The sequence below is a fragment of the Coffea arabica genome, chromosome 3e (genome assembly GCF_036785885.1).
Source record: "Coffea arabica cultivar ET-39 chromosome 3e, Coffea Arabica ET-39 HiFi, whole genome shotgun sequence".
NCBI lineage: Eukaryota > Viridiplantae > Streptophyta > Magnoliopsida > Gentianales > Rubiaceae > Coffea > Coffea arabica.
In genome coordinates, this window is record NC_092315.1 from 43,037,104 (window position 1) to 43,058,963 (window position 21,860).

Consider the following 21,860-nt stretch of genomic DNA (forward strand, 5'->3'; position numbering starts at 1 on the left):
GAAGCTTGATTGTAGTTCAGTTGACTTTATGTGATAAATTTGCAACTGATGATGGTGAACACTTGCATCAAACTGTTACAAAAAATAATGTTTTACTAGCCTGTGGTATTTGTGTGAGAAATTATAAAGGTAATTCAATTTCTTTTCACTTTATTTTATTTAATTTTTATAGTTTATCAATAAATATAGCACATTGTGCAGGACTGTCACTTTATACTATTCGAGCAAGCAAATTTCATGTCAATCACTACTTGGATTTTGCTCAATACCTACACAGTCGGTAAGTTTTACAAATACCAAAATATTAAATTATTAATGATATTTCATACCCTTACGAATATGTATTTGAAAAATTTGCAGGTTTGAGAATGATAAATGTGCTCAGAAATTAGTGGCGTGGTTGCAGTCATGCAATTTTATAATGTTCCAGGCATTGTTGATATCAAATGCTAAGAGAATACGGATATACGAATATGTAGTTACACCTACAATACAATTCCTCTCAATTAATTAAGTAATGAACAAGTATCTACATGTAGTTTCCAATTAATAATTGTAATCTATACATTCTTTGGATGGTTTTAGGTTAAATATTTTCAGATACTTGCTTGCATTCAGAGCATCAACATAGACAATATGTTCCATGAATTATGCAAAAATTGTGGACAACCATGCCAATCTCCTTTTGCAAAAATGGTATGTATCCATTTTAATGACGTAGTCAACACTATTGTCAGGTAATTATTATTACTATTTTTTTAGTGCAAGCAGGAGGACTCGAACACGAGACCTCTCACTTACACTTTCTCCCCCCGTACCACCCAACCCAACCCAACTCTCCCCCCTATTATTTTCATATATTTTTAATTTTAATATAATTTTTTGTATCGTACATCACAATTTTTTCTTAACAGATACAATGTTAACATACAAATTAGAGATTCCAGTGGTAACCTATACCTCACTCTTCAAGACAGGCATGCATGATTCATGTTTAGTTGTGATGTTTCTTATCTTAGAGATTTAAAAAAGAAGGTATATATTATTTATATATATATATATTATACAATATTATTTACAAACTTTCTAAAACAAAAGATAATTTTGAATTATGTATGCTTTTAATTGTCAGGAAAATGGAGGTACATTGTTCGACCAACACATTAATTCATGAAAAAATGGTGCATTCTCATTTATAGTACGAACTCCACAAAATTTAAAAGAATTAATTAAACCCCCAATACTGGCATTTGTATTCAAAGTTGATTGGTGTGAAGAATGTTCACACCTTCGTAGAAGATTATCAAATCAAAGGCAAAATGTTTGTAAGTATTTCATTTACTTAACAAATTAAATATTCAATTATATTTAATTGGACCCTTATGTCGGTCAATTTATGATAAAGATTTCTACTTTTTTTTTTCAGGATCCAACCTTCATCAAAGTGATAGTTTATAAATAATAGAGATATTTTTATCATATATTGAACTATTGTTACAAAGTTTCATTTTTTTAAATATACTTTCATGTGCCATTGATTATAATTTTTTACTCTTTTTAAATTCCTTCATAGATTGTAATTTTTTTAAAAATGTAATTTATTGTGTTTAGCACGGGTATTTATACTAGTATATATATATATATGAAAGTAACTATTTTAATCACAGTGTTTCTCACTCCTATGTGGTATGCTTAATTGAAGAGAATTAACGGGTTATGGATCACTTGAATTTTTTCCATTCTGAATCCTATTTGGATTATATTATGTGTTTAAAAATTATCTCTAATTTTAAAATAATTTTAAAAATAACTAATCTTATCTTAACAATATCTGTTTTCTATCAAATAATTACAATAATTATATTATATGTTTAAAAATTATCTTTAATTTTAAAATAACTTTAAAAATTAACTAATCTTATCTTAATGATATCTGCTTTCTACCAAATTATTACATAGAAGTATAATAATACCTTTTCAAATCACAATTATTAAAATCTTATTGAAATCTTACATATCTCATGAATTATTTCCTTTCACTACCATATGATTAATTAGTATTCAATTTGTCCATCATCTCTTCTTATTTTTGAATTAATTTAGTGTAAAAAAGAGAATTAACTGTTACACTGATAGATTTATCAATATTATTAAAATTTGAATATTTATTGATGAAGAAAAATGGATTAATGGATCATTTTCTACTTAATTAAGTATGAATATATAATTATAAATTTATGGTCATTATAAAAATTTAAATTATTTAAAAGAATATTTTTAAATAAGAATATCTACCAAGTTTTGGATATGGGGTACATTATTTAATGTATACTATCATATTATAGTGAAAGTATGTAAACAAATTTTTAAAATTTAGTAAATAATTGAATATTTAAAATATATTAATTTTTTAAAATTAATATGAATGAACATGTAGAACTATTGTCAATTTTTACATTTAAATTATTGATATTTGTATAAATTCACAATAAATAAAAAAAAGACCGTGCTAAGGCATGGGTAAAATTCTAGTTAGCCCTTAAAATATCAGATTTTAGATAAAATTTAGGGTAATTACACTTTGCCCCCTTGAACTTGGGACCTTGTAACACTTTGCTCCCATAAACTCCAAATATATGCACTCTACACCTTTTGGTCAACTTTTTGATGGGGTGAAAATGAAGTTAAATTTTTCATGACCAAAATATCCCTGACTAATTCTCAAACACACATAATAATTGTAACATAATAAATACATATTTCTTTAATAGTTGCTAAATGCATCTAAAGACAATTACTCTATGCATTTCAAACTTTTAATCCTAAAATGAATTAGATAATTCACAAAAAAATGTATAAGCAATTCAATGTATTTGTTTCAAATCCGATAGTAGTGCTTATTTGAAATGAAATAAAATTAATTAGTGCGTTTGAGATAAAAGTTATTCGGTTATATTTTTTATTGTAGCACTTTTTAATGTGTTTTTTATAAGATAAAAACATGATTAAAAATAAATATGTACTGAAAAACATATTTAGAAAATTTTTATTTTTTTACAACTCAAACAAAATACAAAACAAGGTATGAATGCGGTATAAAATTACTGAATAGCATCTTATTGACTCGTAAAAATCTTGTGAAAGGTGCAAGCTAAATAAAAATTATTAAAATCAATCCATCTACAATTTAGAGGAAAAAAGATAAGCGATAGAAAACTTATGCAGATGTTTTAAGACTTTTTAAATTCTTTTTTCTCCACAATACAATTTTTCAATTCTTCGGTATTATACCATCTTTTATTTTTTAATTTTTTAAATCATGTGACTTTGTGTTTTTTTCCTAATAAGATGTTTCATATTCCAATTAAAAATATAGAATTCTAGAACTATTGTGTAAGGGCATTAATGTCATTTTGTTAAAATTTTGGATGGAGAATTCATCATTAATGTCTGAGTAATCAATGAAGGGGTAAAGTATATATATATATATATATATAAAGTTTAGGGAGGCAAAGTATTACAATGGCTCAAGTTCAGAGAGGAAAACTATAATTAACCCTAAAATTCAACGAAGTAAAAGGCAAAAGTTATGTGATCATTAGCAAAAATAACAAAGCAAAAGCAATTACAAGGAAAAAGAAGGGTTAAATGCAAAATGCACCTCAAACTATGTTCAATTAGCAACTTGCCCCTTACAATATTAATTATAGCAATTTACTATCTTATACTATGAATTTTCGGCACATTGCTTCAACTAAATTAATGTGACAGGTAATTTTTTATTGAAAGGACAACAATAACCACATGAATAGTGTATTACCTAGAATACCCGTTTCTTTAATTTATTTTTTCTTTTTTTGTTCATATTTATTTCAATCATGAACAATCTTACACCTTCCGCCATTACCACTACACTAAAATTCCTTGCATTGAATCACCATAATAGAAGAAGAAAAGTCAAGACTAGATTACATAAAACTAGAGCAAAATCAAAGCTTTGTATCAAGGCTAGAAACATAGAAGCAACCCAAGCAAAAAATTGAAGCCTCATAAATCTATAATATATTTTTAAATAGAAAAACCCATAACATAATCTTATCATATATAGAACCACTCACACACTATGGCTTTCAATATGCAGCAAAGAAAATAAATACACCCAATAACATGGACAATTATAGAAATTAGAAGGATAGGAAATGATGAGATTTGGGTCTCTTGAATTAAAAAAATGCTGGGGGATTGGCTAGTAGTAATGAGGGTTGGTAAATTTGAAACGGGTTGTAATTTAATAACTTGAGTAATGAGGAAGATTCAAAGAGAAGACACTCAAGAGAGGCAGGTGATAATAATGAGATTGTGAGCTCAGGAGTTTGAAGAGGTTGATGAGTAAGAAAGATGGAGAGAGATCATATTAGGAAGTTTGATGTGGAGGATGGGATGGATACTAACTTGGTGGTATAGTTTAGAAAAGGAGGACGAGGAGAGTTACTGGTGAGTTTAGAGGAGAAAGAAAGAGGAGAGATGTGGGCAATTTGAATAGTTGGTCATTTAATTAGGACAAATTTATCACATCACTTTATTTTGAGTAATCTGCAATGAAATTGGTAGTCCATAAACAACATACTCGTAGCTTGTCTAGGCCTCCAGATTGCATATAAGAATTGGCATTGAAAGAATAAAAAATTTCATTCGATGTCTAGACTGCATAACAAATATTCAACTCTCTCAACACTCCCACTTGCTATAGATGATCCAGATTAGGCCCAAGTCCTTCAACAGCTACAACTTTTGACTCTGTATAGATTAGATGTTTTTTGAGAATATTTTTCAAACATATTATTTTAGGCTTCACATATAAAAATAGTTCACGAACTTTGTTTGGATTGCCGGTTTCCGTCGAAAAATTACGTCGTTTTCCGTTATCACATTTCCCTATTAGCTTTTTTCCTCGCATACATCAAATCGCTACAGTAATTTTTTCATAAAAAATCACGGAAAATGCAATCCAAACACAACTTAAACTAATCCAAATAAGGTGGTGTTTGTCGTCATCATAGGCATCACAAAAGGTTTTGTTGAATCACTTCAACCATCAAGTGATGCTTCATGGCATCCTCCTTGTTCGCAAAGCTTTTGAGTCCGCCTATGGAGTCGTAATACCTTTCTCCACCTTTTGAGGCCAAGTCTTGCTTCTCGTTATGAGACCAACATTTTACGCCTTCCTGTTGATTTGCAGGAGTAACAAACAGTAAATCTTCATGTGCGAAATCTTTTGAACATTACCATAACTTACTTTCTTGATATCTGTGATTGAATTTTTGAAACAGAAATTGTGTATGAAAAGAAGAGATGAGAGGCAAATATCCTCCTAGTGGGTCTGCCAAAATTTTCATATGCATTAATTGTGAGCGTAAAACTACAACTTAAGAAAAATTGCACAAATATTAAATTTATCAGTTTAAGAACAAAAAGTTACAATTTGGATACAAAACTTTTCCCAAATAATATTTCGCTTGCATCATAAACACATTTTCCAACGTACATTTTTATATTCCCAATCATCTTTTTATCTCACATACATCACATCACAAAAAGTGCTACAGTAATTATTCCAAATAATATTTCAAATAATACCCTATCCAAACAAACTAATATCTGAATGATTTTCTTATTAAAAGAAAATAGTCCTTTGATTGTTCTCTTCAAATGATTTTCACCGAACGGCCAAAGGGCTTATTCTTCAATTAAAAAAGGGTGTATTTACGATTTCGGCATGTGAAAAACATTGATCTTATGACCATTTTTTTTTTTTTGTTGGAAAACATGAATACTTAAGTTTCAAGCCTTCAGTGCAAATGTGGAGATTTGGATTTGACTTGAGCTTGAAATCAACTTGTTTTCATTTAAACTTGAGTTCAAGGATTTAAGAGAGCTCTTGAGTTAGTTCAACAGTATCTTTCAAATATTGAGAATTTAAATGTCTCTTGATTTACGAGGGCAGAGTTTGATTTGTAGTCAAAATCTCTACTGTGTAAAAGACTCAAAGGCATTATGAACAGTAGAAGTGTCGTCCCTTCCACATGTTTTGCTGTTTTTTTTTTTTTTTGTGGTTTCATCAATTTATATGGGTTCCGTTTTGGTTCAGTTGTATTGCTTCTAAACTCTTTTTTTTTTTTTTTTTTGCTTCTAAACTCTTTCTTCTTTGACTTTTTGCGTTTGTCCTTTCTTACTTTGGTCTTTGGTTCCCAATGATAGTAACCCTTTGAGGGACCATTTATTTCAGTTTTATCCAATGCTTTTGTTGCATTTTTTGTCGCTTCTTTGGCAATTGTTTGGGTATCCTGTGGGTTTTACTGTCCGTTCAATTTTTGTCCCAATTGTTGCACGCATTATAAGTTTTGCACAGATATTGGTCTGTAATTTCTTTGGGGGTATTTGTATAGGTTTAGTCTTGCTATTTTTGTATACCATTTATTTATTTTTTGGTTTCCATTTTATATTGATGAATATGATTAAAAAAGAGAGATGCTTTTTGCAATAAATATGATTGATTTACAATTACCTCTGGTTGACTAATTTCCCTTTTTTTTTTATCATGATTAGTATTTCTACGTTCATGTCTCTAATATCACTACTTCTATCACAACAAAATCTTGTAGGACTTAGAAAATCTTTATTCTCCTTCTACATCATGCTAATATACAATGACTTACAAAACCTTGCAACAATTTCTTCATTGTTTCATTGATAATTACTTGCTTTCTGTTTCCCATTTTGATCTTGTAAATTTATTTTTGATCTTTATTTACAATTTTTTTGCTATGTTTTTACATATCACATTGTATATTTTCTTACACTGCTGGGCTCTACATATCATCTTCCATTTATAATTATTATAAGATGTAAGAAGATATTCAATAGAAAAAACAAATAAAAAATCTTTTTAACATTTTGTGGAACATAACATGAGAAAATATATTATTTTGCATGGAATCAAAACTGAGAGCAGGAAAATGTTTTGCTTTTCTATTTGGATGTGCTTTGTATACATATATACCTATCTACTTTTGTATAACAATGGGTTATAGAAATATTCGATATTTTTATTCTTCATATTTTTTTTCCTTGCATACATATATTGATGACGATGTCGTTTCCATTATTTTAAATACAAAATTTCATTAGCAATTAAATTTTTCATAGACTCGCTCATTTTTTTATTGATAATTGATTTTGGTAAATTTTACTATTATTTAACTCATTTCCTCACTTCACACTTATTAGCCCAAAGCAAATGCCCAAAAAAAAAAAACTAAAAAAATTAATTATGTACAAATCATGGTAAACCTGCGCAAAGAGCAGGGTATGACCAACTAGTTTAGATTCTATGGGCTTAAACAAAAACTCCGCAAGCTCCCGTGGAACTTGGGTTGATTGCTATTCAAAGAGCTAGTCTCGTAGATGGGCTACCGAAATTGGGTTATTATGAATTGTTTTAGCTGCCACAACACAGATGGACGTTGGACCTTTAACCCAATATTAGTGCGCTTATCATCATTTTGATCAAGAACAATTTAATTTATTTCAGTACAGACTAAATAAATATACTTTAAAATAAGGTGAACTATAGTGGTTTTATAAATTCATCATTTAGGTTAATCCTTGACTAATGAGTCAGTTAATCATTATTTCTTTTTTCTGCGCCCACTAAACGAATGATTTTACCACTTGGAAACATAAAAACCCTTTTCTCCAAGATTTTTTCTATAAAAAAGAAGGTAGTGACAAGACATATTTTGCAAGATATATTTCATTTTTAATATCCCTTTTCCAAAATTTTATGATTTTAATATAGAGTCTGATATATTTATTTTTTTAAGTGTATACCAAGAGGAATAACAAAAAGATTTAAACACTAATTATGACATCACTAACTTGTGTCCTTCTTAAAATCTTTTGCACTGTCAATGTAAAATCTAAAAGGTGACCCTTTCACAGCACATACACAAAAAGGTCCATTTCTGAAACACAAGTTATTGAAAAAGGGAAAATAACAAATGCATGTAATTATTTTAGCCCAAATATGAATGGAGCACGCCCAAGGACAGGATGGATGTGGGCAGACTGTTGATTGTTGTGGTGTACAAAATCACCTCTTTCTACTGAAGAAAAAGTATGCGTGAAAGCTCAGAAGATTATAGAAGAGGTAGGAAAGTTTCCTTGATGTCAGGTTAATTTAGTCATGAAAAGGCATCTTTGATTATGTTTTGAAGTTTGTGCGCAAATTTGGCTTTATGTTTTTTTTTTTTCGGGTAAATGTTTGTGTAATTTTTCTTTTTCTACCCGAAAAAAAAGGTTATTTTTGAAATAAATTTTGTGCAATTTAATACCTTGGATAGACAATAAAAGACAACACTGCTATCAATATTGTTAAAAGGCAAAGTATACTCCAAAAGCAACATTATGTTCCCGGTTTATACATTCTTCAACTTTCTGAGATTCAAGAAACATAGTGAAATAACTAATTTCTATTTTTGACAAGTTACTATCACGAGCACATTTAAGCTATTTAATTTTAAATTTAAGTTTGTATTTGTGAAGTTATTAACATGTAGCATTGAAGTGATGACTATGTCAGAAATTTGAAAAAAAAAAAAGGAGAAAGAAGAAAGATCAACGATGAAGACATATAGAAACAAAGGAAAAAAAGAAAAGAAAATAAAAAAAAAGGGAAAGATGGATGAATAATAAATAGCTAGGGGTCTCTTTCATTTAAAATAAACTCTAAAACATGTCTGATGTGATTTTCTTTCCTTTCACAATCATATGCTCTTGCATGAACTAAGGTATTGAAAAAAGAAAACAATAAAAAAGTATTGATGCATAAGGACATGTTTTTCTTTTACATTGTTTTAACAACACAAGTATAAAAGAAAATAGAAACCACGATAGTGCAAGGAGTATCTTTGTCGTTTCAAATGCTTCGGCAACATAATTATCTTCATTACTATATGAAAAGTGCACAAACTTAAAGCTTAGAAATTAAAGTGAAATGTCCTTACTTTTTGGGAGTTTTGCAATACCTTTCAAGGGGTTCAATATAAGTAAACCATTTGGTTTGGCAGTAGCAATAAACGTGTGTAAAACGAAGGGATAAAGTGGCAAAACAATAATGTTAGGGACTAAAATGCAAACTAAGAAATTAACAGTTTTATACCGGTGAAAATGACATTATATTGGAAACATAATCAACCCTCATTTTGTTTTCTCCCCAGGTTGCCAAAGGTGGGTCATCATCTATAGACTTAACGTATTAAATGATTTTTTTAGTTCAATTATTGACTAATAATAAACTGGAAGAGAGATAATCTATAATTTAGTCCATGCCAAGAATGAGATGTTCGTTCTAATCAAATTTATAAAGGCTATAACAACCATTGGTGAATTGTCAAATTAAACCAATAACATGCTTATGCTAATTAAACAAAAGATTATTTTGAGAAAAATAGTTAACCCTTGTGTTATTTACAAGTTGCCTATGCTGAACTATAATTTATAGACTTAACGAATTCAATAATTCTATAGTTCAATCTTACAAATAATAAGCCCGAAGAAAAGTACTCTACATATTGAGATTGGTAAAATTTGACATTTTGAGATTTGAAAATTTGAAACAAATTCAATTCTGGAATCATCAACGTCCACTTGTTTACTACTTCAAAATAAAATCAATTACGGTAATGAAATGAAACAGTACTGTTTATTGCACAGGTTTTTTTTTTTCCCTCCCTACCCCAAACCTCCTGCAACCCTCTATCCAACCCCCTCCCATAGCCACCACCAGCAGGTAGTAGCACCGCCCCACCCCCCAAGGTCAGAGTTAAATATGAAGTCTAATAAATACCAAAAAAACTTTAATTTCGAGAATCATGTTCTTTGTAACTAAACAAAAGAGATCACATAAACCAAACCAAAATACGTTAGGGTCGAGGTAAGAATAGATCAGAGTATAGTAAAATACGATACAAAACAATTGGTAAAATTGAAATTTTGAGTTTTTGAAAATTTGAACAAATTGCATCTCTTGACTCATCAGCATCAAATTGATGTCCGTTTCAAAGTAAAATCAATTTCAATATTTTAAAATAAAAAAGCTATTAATCGCACATGCAGTAAGTCAGAGAAAACAACAAAATCTAATGGGTAGATACAAAACGACTTGAAGTCAATGGTGATTGGGGAAATTTAAAAAAAAAAAAAAAAAGCATCAGTAAATCAAGTTGCATTTCTTGTAAAGGAGAAAATATGGTCATGCAGACAAAATTGAATATGAAGCTTATCCACGAAAAGCAAATGACAACTAACACCCGACCAATTAAAGAAAAAAGGGGTTAATTATACTATATACCTTGTAATTTGTTGATAGTCACATTTGATCTCTTATACTTTAGATATATGCATTTTACCGTAGTGTCCTACGAAGAAAGAGCAAAGTGCCACAAATCCCCACAATCTATTGTTTTAACTACATTGAAACCTTTTGGGGGTAGCAACTTACCGATTTGGACACAAGTGATCCTCAATTAGGGGGGAAAGCCAAAATACTTGTAGTAGATGATATGTCCACCAAAGGAATGAAAACATTTGTGTTTGGAGATTATTTGAGATAATTTTTTTAAAAAAAATATTAAAATATTTTTTTATGTGATGTATGTAAAATAAAAAAAATAATTAAAAAATATGTTAAATGATGTATGCCTATAAAAAAATAGCAAATAAGTCACTATCCAACCTGTGCAGCACTAATCTTTTTTAAATCAGAATTGCCGATGATGGACCTTAATCTCTCTAGCCTTAGAGCGTTGACTCCGAGACTCAAATCATTTCACCAAGTCTTAGCCGCTTAGCAGTTTTCTGCAAAGGATTTTGGATTGGAATCCTCGGTGAGCAATCTGCTGCGCAATATTGGTTCAGCACAATAGTCCGGCAATTTGCTTCAAGTCCAGGTGTGTGTGCAAGCTTTTTGAGATTCAGCTTAGCATTTTTTCCTTCTATCTTTCCAAATACTGTTGCTTGATTCTTTGATTCCGTAGCATAGAGTATAATTAGTACTTTAAAAGATCTCATATATTGTAGCTTTAACTCCTGCTGGGAGCTTTTAATTATCTTTAGCTGTGGAGTCAACTGCCTGTCTTCTTGGTCTACCTCAGATTGCTGGTTAAGCAATTATGAGGGATTCGGGACTCTAATTGTAGTTACAAATCTAATCGTAGCATCGACTTAATCAGTAGTTGTTCAAATTTATCTTACAAAATAAAAAGAAAATACTAAAATTTGAAAGGAGCAGTTTAGATTGAGTCCTATTACTAGCAGCCAGATCTGTACTCAGTCCTATTTGCAGTTGAACCGCTGACTGTACTCAGTCCAGTTCATGTACATATACTTACCTTCTTATGGTGGAAATTGGTAAACCTCAAAGCCTTCAAATCCAGAAATTAAGGAGACGGTAAAGTGGAACAGCAATTGTTTCAATTTCTTTTTGTCAGTGTACTGTTCTGGTCGGGATGGATAAGGAGTGCAAATCGATCGTTTCCATTGAGGCAAATTTGCAATCTCTTTCTTCAATGGTAAACAAAAGTTTCTCCATCTAATCAATTGTTTTTTGGTTGAAAATTTGTTTGGTAATTAAAGCTGTAAGTGTTGAAAGACCAGTCAAACGAGTACGTAGGGTATAAAGTGGGGATCGTAGAGAGGAAAGATCAAAATATATGGTGTGAAGGTATATAGATGTTGCCTTTCTTTTGTTGTCGGATTAATTTCTGTTTGATTCTACGAGAATCCCCACCGTAGAATAAGTAAGTCGAGACTGGTTGATGATGGCTTCTAATTCACTTCTTTTGCTCCTTGATTTATCTTAGACCAGCAATTATAGAGCAATGGTGAAATTGTTCTTTATGGTATCGTATAATCATCGATTCTGAAGTAGAAAAGCTTTGTAGCATACTTTGAGGGCTTCATTATCTGTTGTTTGATAAGAAATGAAATCGTACTTAGACGGGGACCTAGACACAGAAAACTGGACAGAGGATCCGAAGCCGCGAGACTTAGACACAGCAAAAGTATTTCAGACTGGAAGATAAGTTGAATAGGGAAGCAAGGAGCCGCGAAGCAACCATAGGCTGAAATGGATGGGGATCGGAGAGGGAGCAGCAGGGTGCATATATATGGAGCATGGACTGGAAAGTATCCCATTAATTTTTTCTTTTAAATTTTTTTTTTTCATAATCATCGAGGACTTCAAGTCTACAAAATGAAAAAAGAAAAGAGGAGAAGTTAAGAGTCGAATTAGGGATTTAATGATCACTTATCTAATATCTCTACCAACTATATTGGGTTTTGGGAACGTTCCTTTCCTTTCATTGGAATGTAGTTCTAGAAACCAACATTGTTGATGTATAGTTTGATTAAGGAAAATAGAATGATCTTTGTAATACTCTAATCGACTCAAACCAAAATAAAATAAAATAAAATAAAATTCAGAGGAGTATATAAAGACATTAGAAATGAAATAAGGGAGTAGTTTTATTTCACAAATCTCATGTCTAAAAGTGTCGATGTCATTTTTGTTTTTTATATGTATTCAAAGAAATTTTTACCTGGTCAAAATGCCTATTATATTGATTAGGAGCTATGTTTTAAAACTCGAATTGGGTAGTGACTCGACAAATCTTGGGGATCAGGGGTCGATGGATTCGATCGGTTAGCCTGGAGGTCAAATCGGATGATATCATAAATACGTCATAAATATATATAAATAATATATAATCAATATAATATTTAAAAAATTTCTTGAAATTGATGCTTTATAACTTTACATACATATTTGATGAATTTAGATTTAACCCAAAAGGATTTCACTTAAAAAATTTAAAAGTTATAGGTAAAAAGTGTAATTTAAAAAATATAATAGGTTGATTTTATACTTTACTAAAACAATATGGGGTCAAAATGAACCTATATAAACATTTGAGAGTATCTAAAGCTAATAACTGCTAAACCTAATGCTTCCTTTTTGTCAGCAGCCGCCTCTTCCTTCTTCCTTTCCTTTTCATCTTGTCTTTGTTTCTTCTTTTTTGTTCCTTCTTTTCTCTTCACCATAAGGTCAGTAGTTCTCTCCTTTTATTTTATCCCACACAAACCAAACACATCAAACACACGTGAAAACTCTCTTTTTCTTCATTATTTTCCTTTTTCCCTCTTATTTGTTCTCTTCCCTTCTTTGCTCTTTTCGTTTTTTCTCTCCAATTTGATTTCAAATCTTTAAAAACTTAGTTGCATGAAATGGGGTTTAGTGAATTTAGAGAATGAAAATTCTCTCCTAATTTGAATTTCTAACTTCGTTCAACACTAATTCTTGGTGCTATTCAAAGATCAAAGGAGTTTGGAAAAAGGGAAGAAGAAGAAGAAGCCATCAGGATGGTAGTGAATCGGGTTTCTTTTTTTCTTTTCTTTTTTTTTTTTAAAGTTTGGATGTTTTGAAGTTACACGACCTTTTTAAGAAAAATTTCCTCAATTTAGTATAAAGGATGTCGCATGAGATTCTGACAAAAGCACAATGCTTTCTTATTGACTTGATTCTACTTTGCTATTTGGTGGTGGTTGTTATTCAAAAAAAAAATGGAAATTTGAAAAAACCTGATTTTAACCGGTTTTATTGGTTTCTGGTTAAATCCGATCTTTGACCGTGTCTTTAATTAGCTGTTTATTAAAGAGAGTCGAATTGGATGGTTGGCTGGTTCCCGATTCGACTGGTCAGCACGGCAGTCCGGTCCGAATTTAAAAACATAGGTTAGGGGCTAAATGTAACTAAAGTGGATTCAAGAAGGTAATGTACAAGTAACTAATTCAAGAGCTTAAGATAAAATAATGACACTACAAAATATTTCTCTTATAAACAATAAAAGGAAAAGTGACATGAATGCTAGGGCAAAAGCAAGTGTATGTGTTTGTGCTCGTAAAAATGTATTTGTTGGCAAAATCAATGTGCAATCATATATGTAAAATCTATATATGTGGAAGTAGATTTTCTAGCTAAGGTCATGTAAACTAATTGAAAAGAATTAATGGATTAAATTGTCACTTGATTATCAAGTTCAATGATTCAATACATTCTAACTTCTCTAAAATCCACATTTGAGTGTCATATTTTAAAAACTCATTGACGAATAACATCCAATTCTAAAATTTATTTAAAAGAATAAGACTCTGATTGTCACCTGAATTCCCTCCCCCTAATAGCTTAGTGTATAGGTAAATTTTCAAATTTCCACACAACAATGGATTTGTTAATACTTCGATGCTGTATTGTCCAACAAAATTAGATAAGAAATGTAGCTTTAATTAGGAATAACGACTTAAATAAGTACCCGGCAAAACAAAAATACCAACAATCTACAACAACGAAATATGTTCTGCACGTATATAACAGCAATATACCCGTGCTTGGCGCCGTGTTTGGAATCATTGAAAAGTTGCAGCCTAGGATTGCTCAAGATAAATTTGCAGTTTGCAGGATGTCAGTTCCGCCGCCAGTTGGGCAAGCCGTTGCAGCTGCACACGATGATGCTAAAGGCTTCTTTCTGTACGCAAAGCGCGCAAGAAGGCATGTCATAGATTTACCCCACAATTTTGAAATTCTAAATAATCGAGTGGTTAGTCTCTGTTCAAGTTGGAAGGTGCTCAATGACGATATAAATCGTCAATCGGTGACCAGACAGAAAAACGATAACTACGAAGCTTGTCTTAAAGAGAAAGATCGGATATTGAAACATTACCAAGAGAGAATCGTCAACCGATACAAAAAGCTAGTTGGACTTGAATCAGGTGCAAACGGAGAAGCTGGAAACCAAATCCCGGTTGGTGAATTGTCAGCCGCTTCCAAACGTTGGAACAACAGATTTTATATCCGAACATTCTACAGACTTGCAAGGCTCGATAAAAACGTTCGCAAGTTTATGACTGAAGTCACTGAACTCGAAAATAAGATTACACTTGAGCATGTTACTAGTCGGATAAATCCAGAAATTGTTGTAAGACAGAGTGCTAAAGAACTAACTCATGTGCCTTCACATCAAGCGGTCCTTGATAGCCTGGTGGTTTGTTTATGTGACGCAGACTGCAAGAGGATTATCATCCACGGAGAACCACAAGTTGGAAAAACAAATATTTTGAGAAACTTAAATAACCGGTTGGTTCAATGCCCTCCCGGCCTGGAATTGGACTGCGTCATTTGGGTGACCTTTCCGACTCGTCTGCCCGAGCCAGAGGACATCACCACTGACATACAAGACAAAATTCTTCAGCGTCTGGACTTAGCTGGGCAGAAAGGTGGAAGTGGAAAAAAAGAAGCAATATCTAGAGCACTACGTGAGAAATCATATTTGCTGCTTTTTGACGGGTTCTCTCCATCAATTGAGCTTGAGGACATTGGAATCTCTGAAGAACACGAGCACGGGAAAGTCATCATTGAAGCTAAAGACCCATATCTCCTGAAGAATTTTAAATGCCACAAAAAAATCGAATTAGAGAAGCTATCACCCCAAGATTCAAGGATATTGTTTGATAAGATCATTGCTGATGAAAAACTTTGTGAAGAAAATAGAGATCTAGGTGACATGATCGTTGAGGAGCTTGGTGGGCTTCCAGGAGTCATCATATCCATAGCACGATCGCTGAAATGCGAACAAGAAGATTGCTGGGAAGGTTTGAATCAAAGATTGAAAGCAGATGTTAATGTCATTGACCTTCCGGAATTAGGAGGAGTAAAACTGGCTTTTCATATAGCCTATGATAACTTGAAAGAGAATGATCGAAAATGCGTACTTTATGCAGCATTGTTTCCGAAAGTGTTCCCAATTCCCATAGATATTTTGGTCGAATGTTGGAAAGCTGAAGGATTTCTATGGTGTCCTGGTTCTTCATTTGCTGCTGCACGCAGCGAAGGACGCACTGTACTCAACGAGCTGACAATGCATCATCTCTTGCAGAAATGCTCTAAACGGCATGTCAAGATGCCAATAAACTGCAGGAGAGTTGCACTTGAAACACCTTTCCCTGGGGAGGAACGTGAAACATCATTTGTCAAGTCAGGAGTCCCGGGACACCTAGAAGAGGCCGAATGGAAGAAGGCTAGAAGGGTTTCTTTGATGCAAAGTAAATCAGTAAAGTTACCTGTCAACCCAGAATCTAAGCGCATGTCAACGCTATTTCTGCTACTCAATCCAGAATTGGAAATCATTCAGGAATCATTCTTCAGATATATGAAGACACTTCGAGTTTTGGCACTGAATAGCTTGGGAATGAAATTGCTGCCCACCTGTCTCTCTTCCCTGACAGCGCTTCAGAGTTTATACCTCAACAATTGTGGTAAATTACAACAGCTCCCACCTGGAATACGGAAACTCAGGAAGCTCGAAGTTCTTGATATTCGAGGCACTTTAATCCGCTGTTTACCAGAAGAAATTAGCAGTTTGGTTAATCTGATCTGCTTGAGGTTTTCATTGGGCCCTGGAGCGTGCAATCCCAGTCCGGACCGAGATTCTCTTGAAAGGCAAACATCGGAGACATTTTCCACAGCTAAACACCTTAACAAGCTCGAGGAGTTGACTATTGTCTTAGAAATCAACAACGGAAGCATTGACTACTTTGTTAATCGAATAAAAGCAGGGTTCTCTAAATTTGAAAATGTAACTCAATTTGAGAATGTAAATAATCGGATTGAGTTACTTCTTCAGAGGCAATATCAACCACCGCGGGGAGGGGAAGTAAACTTTTCGAATTCAACTGTTCCTGTAACTCATGGTCATGATGCAATGACAGGAATCGAGTGGCCGCGACCAGACAACGAGGTAACGTTCACTACCTGATCAGTTGCTCCTTTTCAAAAACCAAAAGGGAAGGCAAATTGCTTGTCTGACTATGATTCTTTTTCTGATTTTTTAAATTGGTTTCATATTTGAAAACCTGCTTATATATTACCCCCTCCCTAAATATTCTTTAAAAACTTAATTCCTTTCAAAGATGAGTTTTTACTTAGTGTTTAATTCCATCTTATAGTACAATGTTAAATTAACTAAATTATTTCTTATTTCCCAAAACAAAAATGACTATAAATTGTTTCTTCAATTTTGATATGGTTTATTGAAAAAGGTTTATGTCCTTCCATGTTGAAAATGCCTCCTTAAATTCTGTATAGGGTAAATCACAACAGTCTCCCCTCTAGTTTGTTAAAAAAAAAAAAATGAAGACCTCCCTTGAAGATTTAAAAATAATAAAAAACCTCCATCCTGGTTTGTAATTTGTAGTTAGACAAATTTACCAACCTTCCCTAGTGTAAATTTATCAATGGAAGCTAACAACATTTGATAATTTCCCAATAAAAGTCCTACATTGAGGTTGTCTAACGTTTCATCAATGGGAGTTAACAACATCTGACCTACCTTCAACTACATGTTTTACCTTTGCATGTTTTGTCCTTTTCTTTTCTTTTTTTTTTTCTCAAAGATAGACTTGTAGTGTACAGATTTGGCTCCATTAAAGTTGTCTTATTTCCCAGTAAAAGTCTTACATTGACATCATTTTGAAAAATGGGGGTTTAAGTTACTAAAATGACAAAATTGAACACTACCCTAATGATAATGGATCAAAACAGTCATTTTTATGGTATACATGCCATGCATATAACTAATGCCGTTAGAAGTTTTCATATTCTCATTAGAGCTTCAAGATTTTAATTTTTAAAATAAGGGACTAAAATAGTGGTGATTATAGATAAGGGATTAAATTGGTTAAAACCTAAAACACTAGCATTTAATGTTTAAGTATTTATCGGATTACCAATGTATTTTGTCTTAAATTACCCATTATTCTAAGCTCATGCATATACTTGAAGATTTATGGATGAGCAAGTACTATGTTAAACTTACCCAAGGCCACCTCCTTCTAATATTATTTATTGTAGAAAAGTGGTGTTAGGTCTTTTTACAATCTAAAGAAAACAATTACTTTAATTAGTAAGAGAAAACTTTTGTATTATTTCATTTACCTTTTGAATTATATTTTAGCCTTGAGAACTATTTTGGTCAACTCTGTCCCGTGTTTGGCCATGCTTTTTCCAGATATAATCAACTATGACTTCAGTCGGATTCTAGAATGCATTACAAGTGCATAAGAAGCATGGATGTTTTGGGAAACACCAAAAAAGAAAAAACGGAAAGATGACAAAGGAAAAAAAAAAAACTGAGGAATGCAAAAGGAAAGTAATAAATTTGTTCACATGCACTTGCTAATGATAATGATAGAAAGAACACAAGGAAAGGAGGTCTTTGTTATTATGAAACTTAAGGGGTGCTATCTAACGTTTCTTAAAACTAAAGCGAGGCTATTATTATTTACCATTTTGTTTACCTACTAGAATAGAGTCCACATGATCTTTTTTTTTTCATATAAATTAATCAAAAAAATCATATATTAAACGACTTATGACTTAAATAATAGAATCAAACTAAGATATGACCCATTTTATTGATTTTAGAAATTCTTATAATTATGTCTATTGCTTAAAAATGTGGTTGATTTATAATCGTTTTTTATAGGTGGACTCATTAATCACCTTTTCTAATGCTGATGATATTCAAACTAATGGTTTCCCCCGTTTTTTGGGTAGGTATAAGAGATTCACTTTAGGCATGGATAGGAACATTGTTTTGCACCCTAATATTACTTTTGTATAATTTTCCGATAATTATTATTTCGTCAATTTAATCCTTAATCTTTTACTGTCAACCCAAATTTATTCTTTGAATTTTCACAAATCAAGTAGGCACTTTTAGCAAAGTCATGACTGTTATCCTATTCTTGACTTTCATACATTTACCACATTCACCAAGCATTATTAAAAAACAAAGACATCATGGTATGAAACAAAAGAATATTCCAGTGCACCTAAGTTACAAGACAAATACAATGGTAACAAATTAGAGTAAATCTTATATACACTAATAGTGTATATATTATCATAGTTGAATTCGTGACACATATGCAAAGTTAAATTTCAAATTCAAATTTTATATAGCTATTATTCATCCAAAACTAATAGTGTGTAGGAAAGATTAATTCAATAAACTACAAGCTATCAATTATATTTGGCTCTTTTTAAAGAAACAGAATCTACATGACATAATAAACAAACTCTTAATTTAGTAACGACAAACTATCAGCAACAAATTCATGAATTTTGTTTCAAATACGTGTTGAAATGATTGCTATTTGACCTTAAATTGACATAAAATATTTAGAGTAGAAACTGGAAAATATTGGATTGACATCAGATATTTGTTTAAGAGAAACTGAAATTTTGATAAAACTTTAGAATAATTTGATGTCTAACTGGAATCTTGCGTAAAAGTTTGGAACCTTCACGATAATTTTACTTGGCCTAAAGTCTTTATTTTCCATTAGTTGTAAAAAGCTAAAAATCGAATCTTATTCTGTGACCAGTAACTGTGAGGATAATAAGGCTGGCGATTGTTGTGTGCCCCATCCGAACATTGAGCATAACTTACCAGAGCAATTATGTCTTTAAGGTTCAAAATGCCCTTCAAAAGTCTAGTATATTGACTTTTTTTTCGTGGTCGAAACGGCAGTTGCATTAGTAAAGCCAAAATATACAATATATGGACAATGGTCCAATGAGCAATGGACAAAGGTCCAAAAAACTATACAGAAGTGCCTGTACTAGCACAGAAGCAGGAATAACCCATTCTTCATCCTGATATATGCTTAGAGCATAATTGCTAAGAGATGTAATAATATCATTTTTATCTGCGTACAAAACAAACAAAAGCACTGTGAAAATAGTAATCCGAGGGACTTGATGTCTTCACTTCTATTCGTATGCTTCTTCATCCTTGCTCAGCTGTTTTAATGATTACTAGCTTCACTGCCTCTGCATGATCTTGCACCAGCTTCCCTTGCTTCCTTTCCTTCATTGCCTAGCCTGTTTTGACTTGGCCTGATTGATCCCTTGCAATGATTCCCATTCCAGATATTTGACAGTTCTCTAGCTGCTGTACATGAAGTTTAATACTGACACACCTGTGATCCACTTAGTGATTTAGATTTGTTCTCTTTTGTGTTGCTGTTTCCTGAGTGCTCCTCTTTTCTTTCCTTCCTTTGATTGCATCATCAAACTCCATCCATTATGTACATGTTTTCCCAATGATTTTCTGGGGCTCATTGTTTTTGTGATTCAATTCTATGTCATTTCTGGCTTTCCAGATTGCCAGAGAACATTAATTGTGAGGGGAAGTGATCTAATATACTGACTAATTAATTGAAAATATCAAATATTTGTAAATACTAATCAATCAGTTAGATACCAAACAATCATGTGGGTCCCCTTGTGCTTCTAAGTATCCTACATTTGTATGATCAGCATTAATGGAAGAAGCAGAACACTGACAAGATGAAATTGTGTATCTCAATGTTCTTTATGATTTTGACGTCCACATTGTTTGAAGAAGTCGACCCTGTGCACCGTCATCCTTTATAAAATAATTATAAGAAGAGAAACCTAATCATATTATGTTTTCTATCGATTGAAGGTGTGTAGCAATTTGCAAAAGATGAAAATTCATGTCAGGACATATGTCGTATCATTAGCATAATTTTATGTCACTGTCGGAAACCGAAAATCATCCATTGGCAATATCTTTGCTTTGCCTAACGCTCTGTATCCACTCCCCATTCTCCCCCTCTGTTTGAGACGGTTCAGCTTGAGGCTGGTCCAACATGTTGTTTGTTTTACAACACATATGTAATGATTAGAATGTTGATGCTCAGGCACTTCCATATTTTCAGGGCCGGTATAGAGGTGGGGTATCTGGTGCAAATTATCTGGCAAGCGTGAAGGATAAAGGGAAGGGAACTGAAACTCTAAAGGATAAAAGTGCTATTCTGCAGACTGGGGAGCCTTTAGAAGCAAATGCAAATAATTTTGAAGAAAACGTTGCCTTGTAATTTTCCTATAACCTTCTACCCCTCATAAGCTTATAATTAGGTTTTTGCTAGGTAAGTGATTGTCACATTTGCATTCCAGGGAGGTGCCGTTGACGGACCAATTTTCTAACCTGGAGCAAGTACTTCAAGAACCGCCGGTGAAGCAGAGCATGCCATTGAATAACTGGTCTCCTCCACTCGATGAGAGAGTGCAAGCTCCATTTCAGAACTATGGCTCTGCCTCTGTGAGGTTAAAATGATTTTGTTATTGTCTGTGGGGAAAACTAGTATAAGGGATGGGCTTGGATAGTTTTTTTTCCCGAAAGGAATGGGCTTGGATTGTTGGATCCCTAATTAATGTGCGTGACTATTTCTCATGAGAGAGAATAATTCGTACGGACTCCCGTGCAAAATTTACTACTATTTCTAGTCGACTGGTGTGTAGTATTTTGTGAAACTATATAACTGGCTTGTGTAATAAATGCTAGCATATATTACTCGTATTTTCTTTATCATCTCTCCTATTATCTTGTTATCTTTTGTAATTGCTATACGATTAGGATAGAATTAATTTTTGTATTCCTACATGATAAAGATAGAATTAGAGTGTGCTTGATAAAATTAAAGTTTGAAAACTAAAATCTGAAATTTGAAATCTAAAGTATGAATCCGTTAAGTTATTGAATTATTAAATATTAAATCTAATACAATTAACTGTATATCACATTCAGTGATAAATTATTAACTTATCACTTAATTTTAGAAGCAAGTTTTATCTAGAAAATTTAATACTACTTAAT

At 32.2% G+C, this 21,860-nt stretch overlaps 1 protein-coding gene across 2 annotated transcripts; it reads left to right on the forward strand.

Annotated features, from left to right (window-relative positions):
* The first annotated feature begins 10,794 nt into the window (after positions 1–10,794).
* On the forward strand, positions 10,795–21,575 carry LOC140038282 (probable disease resistance protein At1g61300). Of its 2 annotated transcripts, none has more exons than XM_072083473.1 (4): positions 10,795–11,009; positions 14,569–16,910; positions 20,923–21,077; positions 21,161–21,575. In XM_072083473.1, the coding sequence occupies exons 2-4, from the start codon at positions 14,577–14,579 to the stop codon at positions 21,318–21,320; spliced, it is 2,649 nt and encodes an 882-aa protein (XP_071939574.1). In that variant the 5' UTR covers positions 10,795–11,009; positions 14,569–14,576; the 3' UTR covers positions 21,321–21,575. The 2 variants fall into 2 exon arrangements, with proteins under 2 accessions (XP_071939574.1, XP_071939575.1); XM_072083474.1 differs by having other exon boundaries at positions 14,576–16,910.
* The last annotated feature ends 285 nt before the right edge of the window (positions 21,576–21,860 follow it).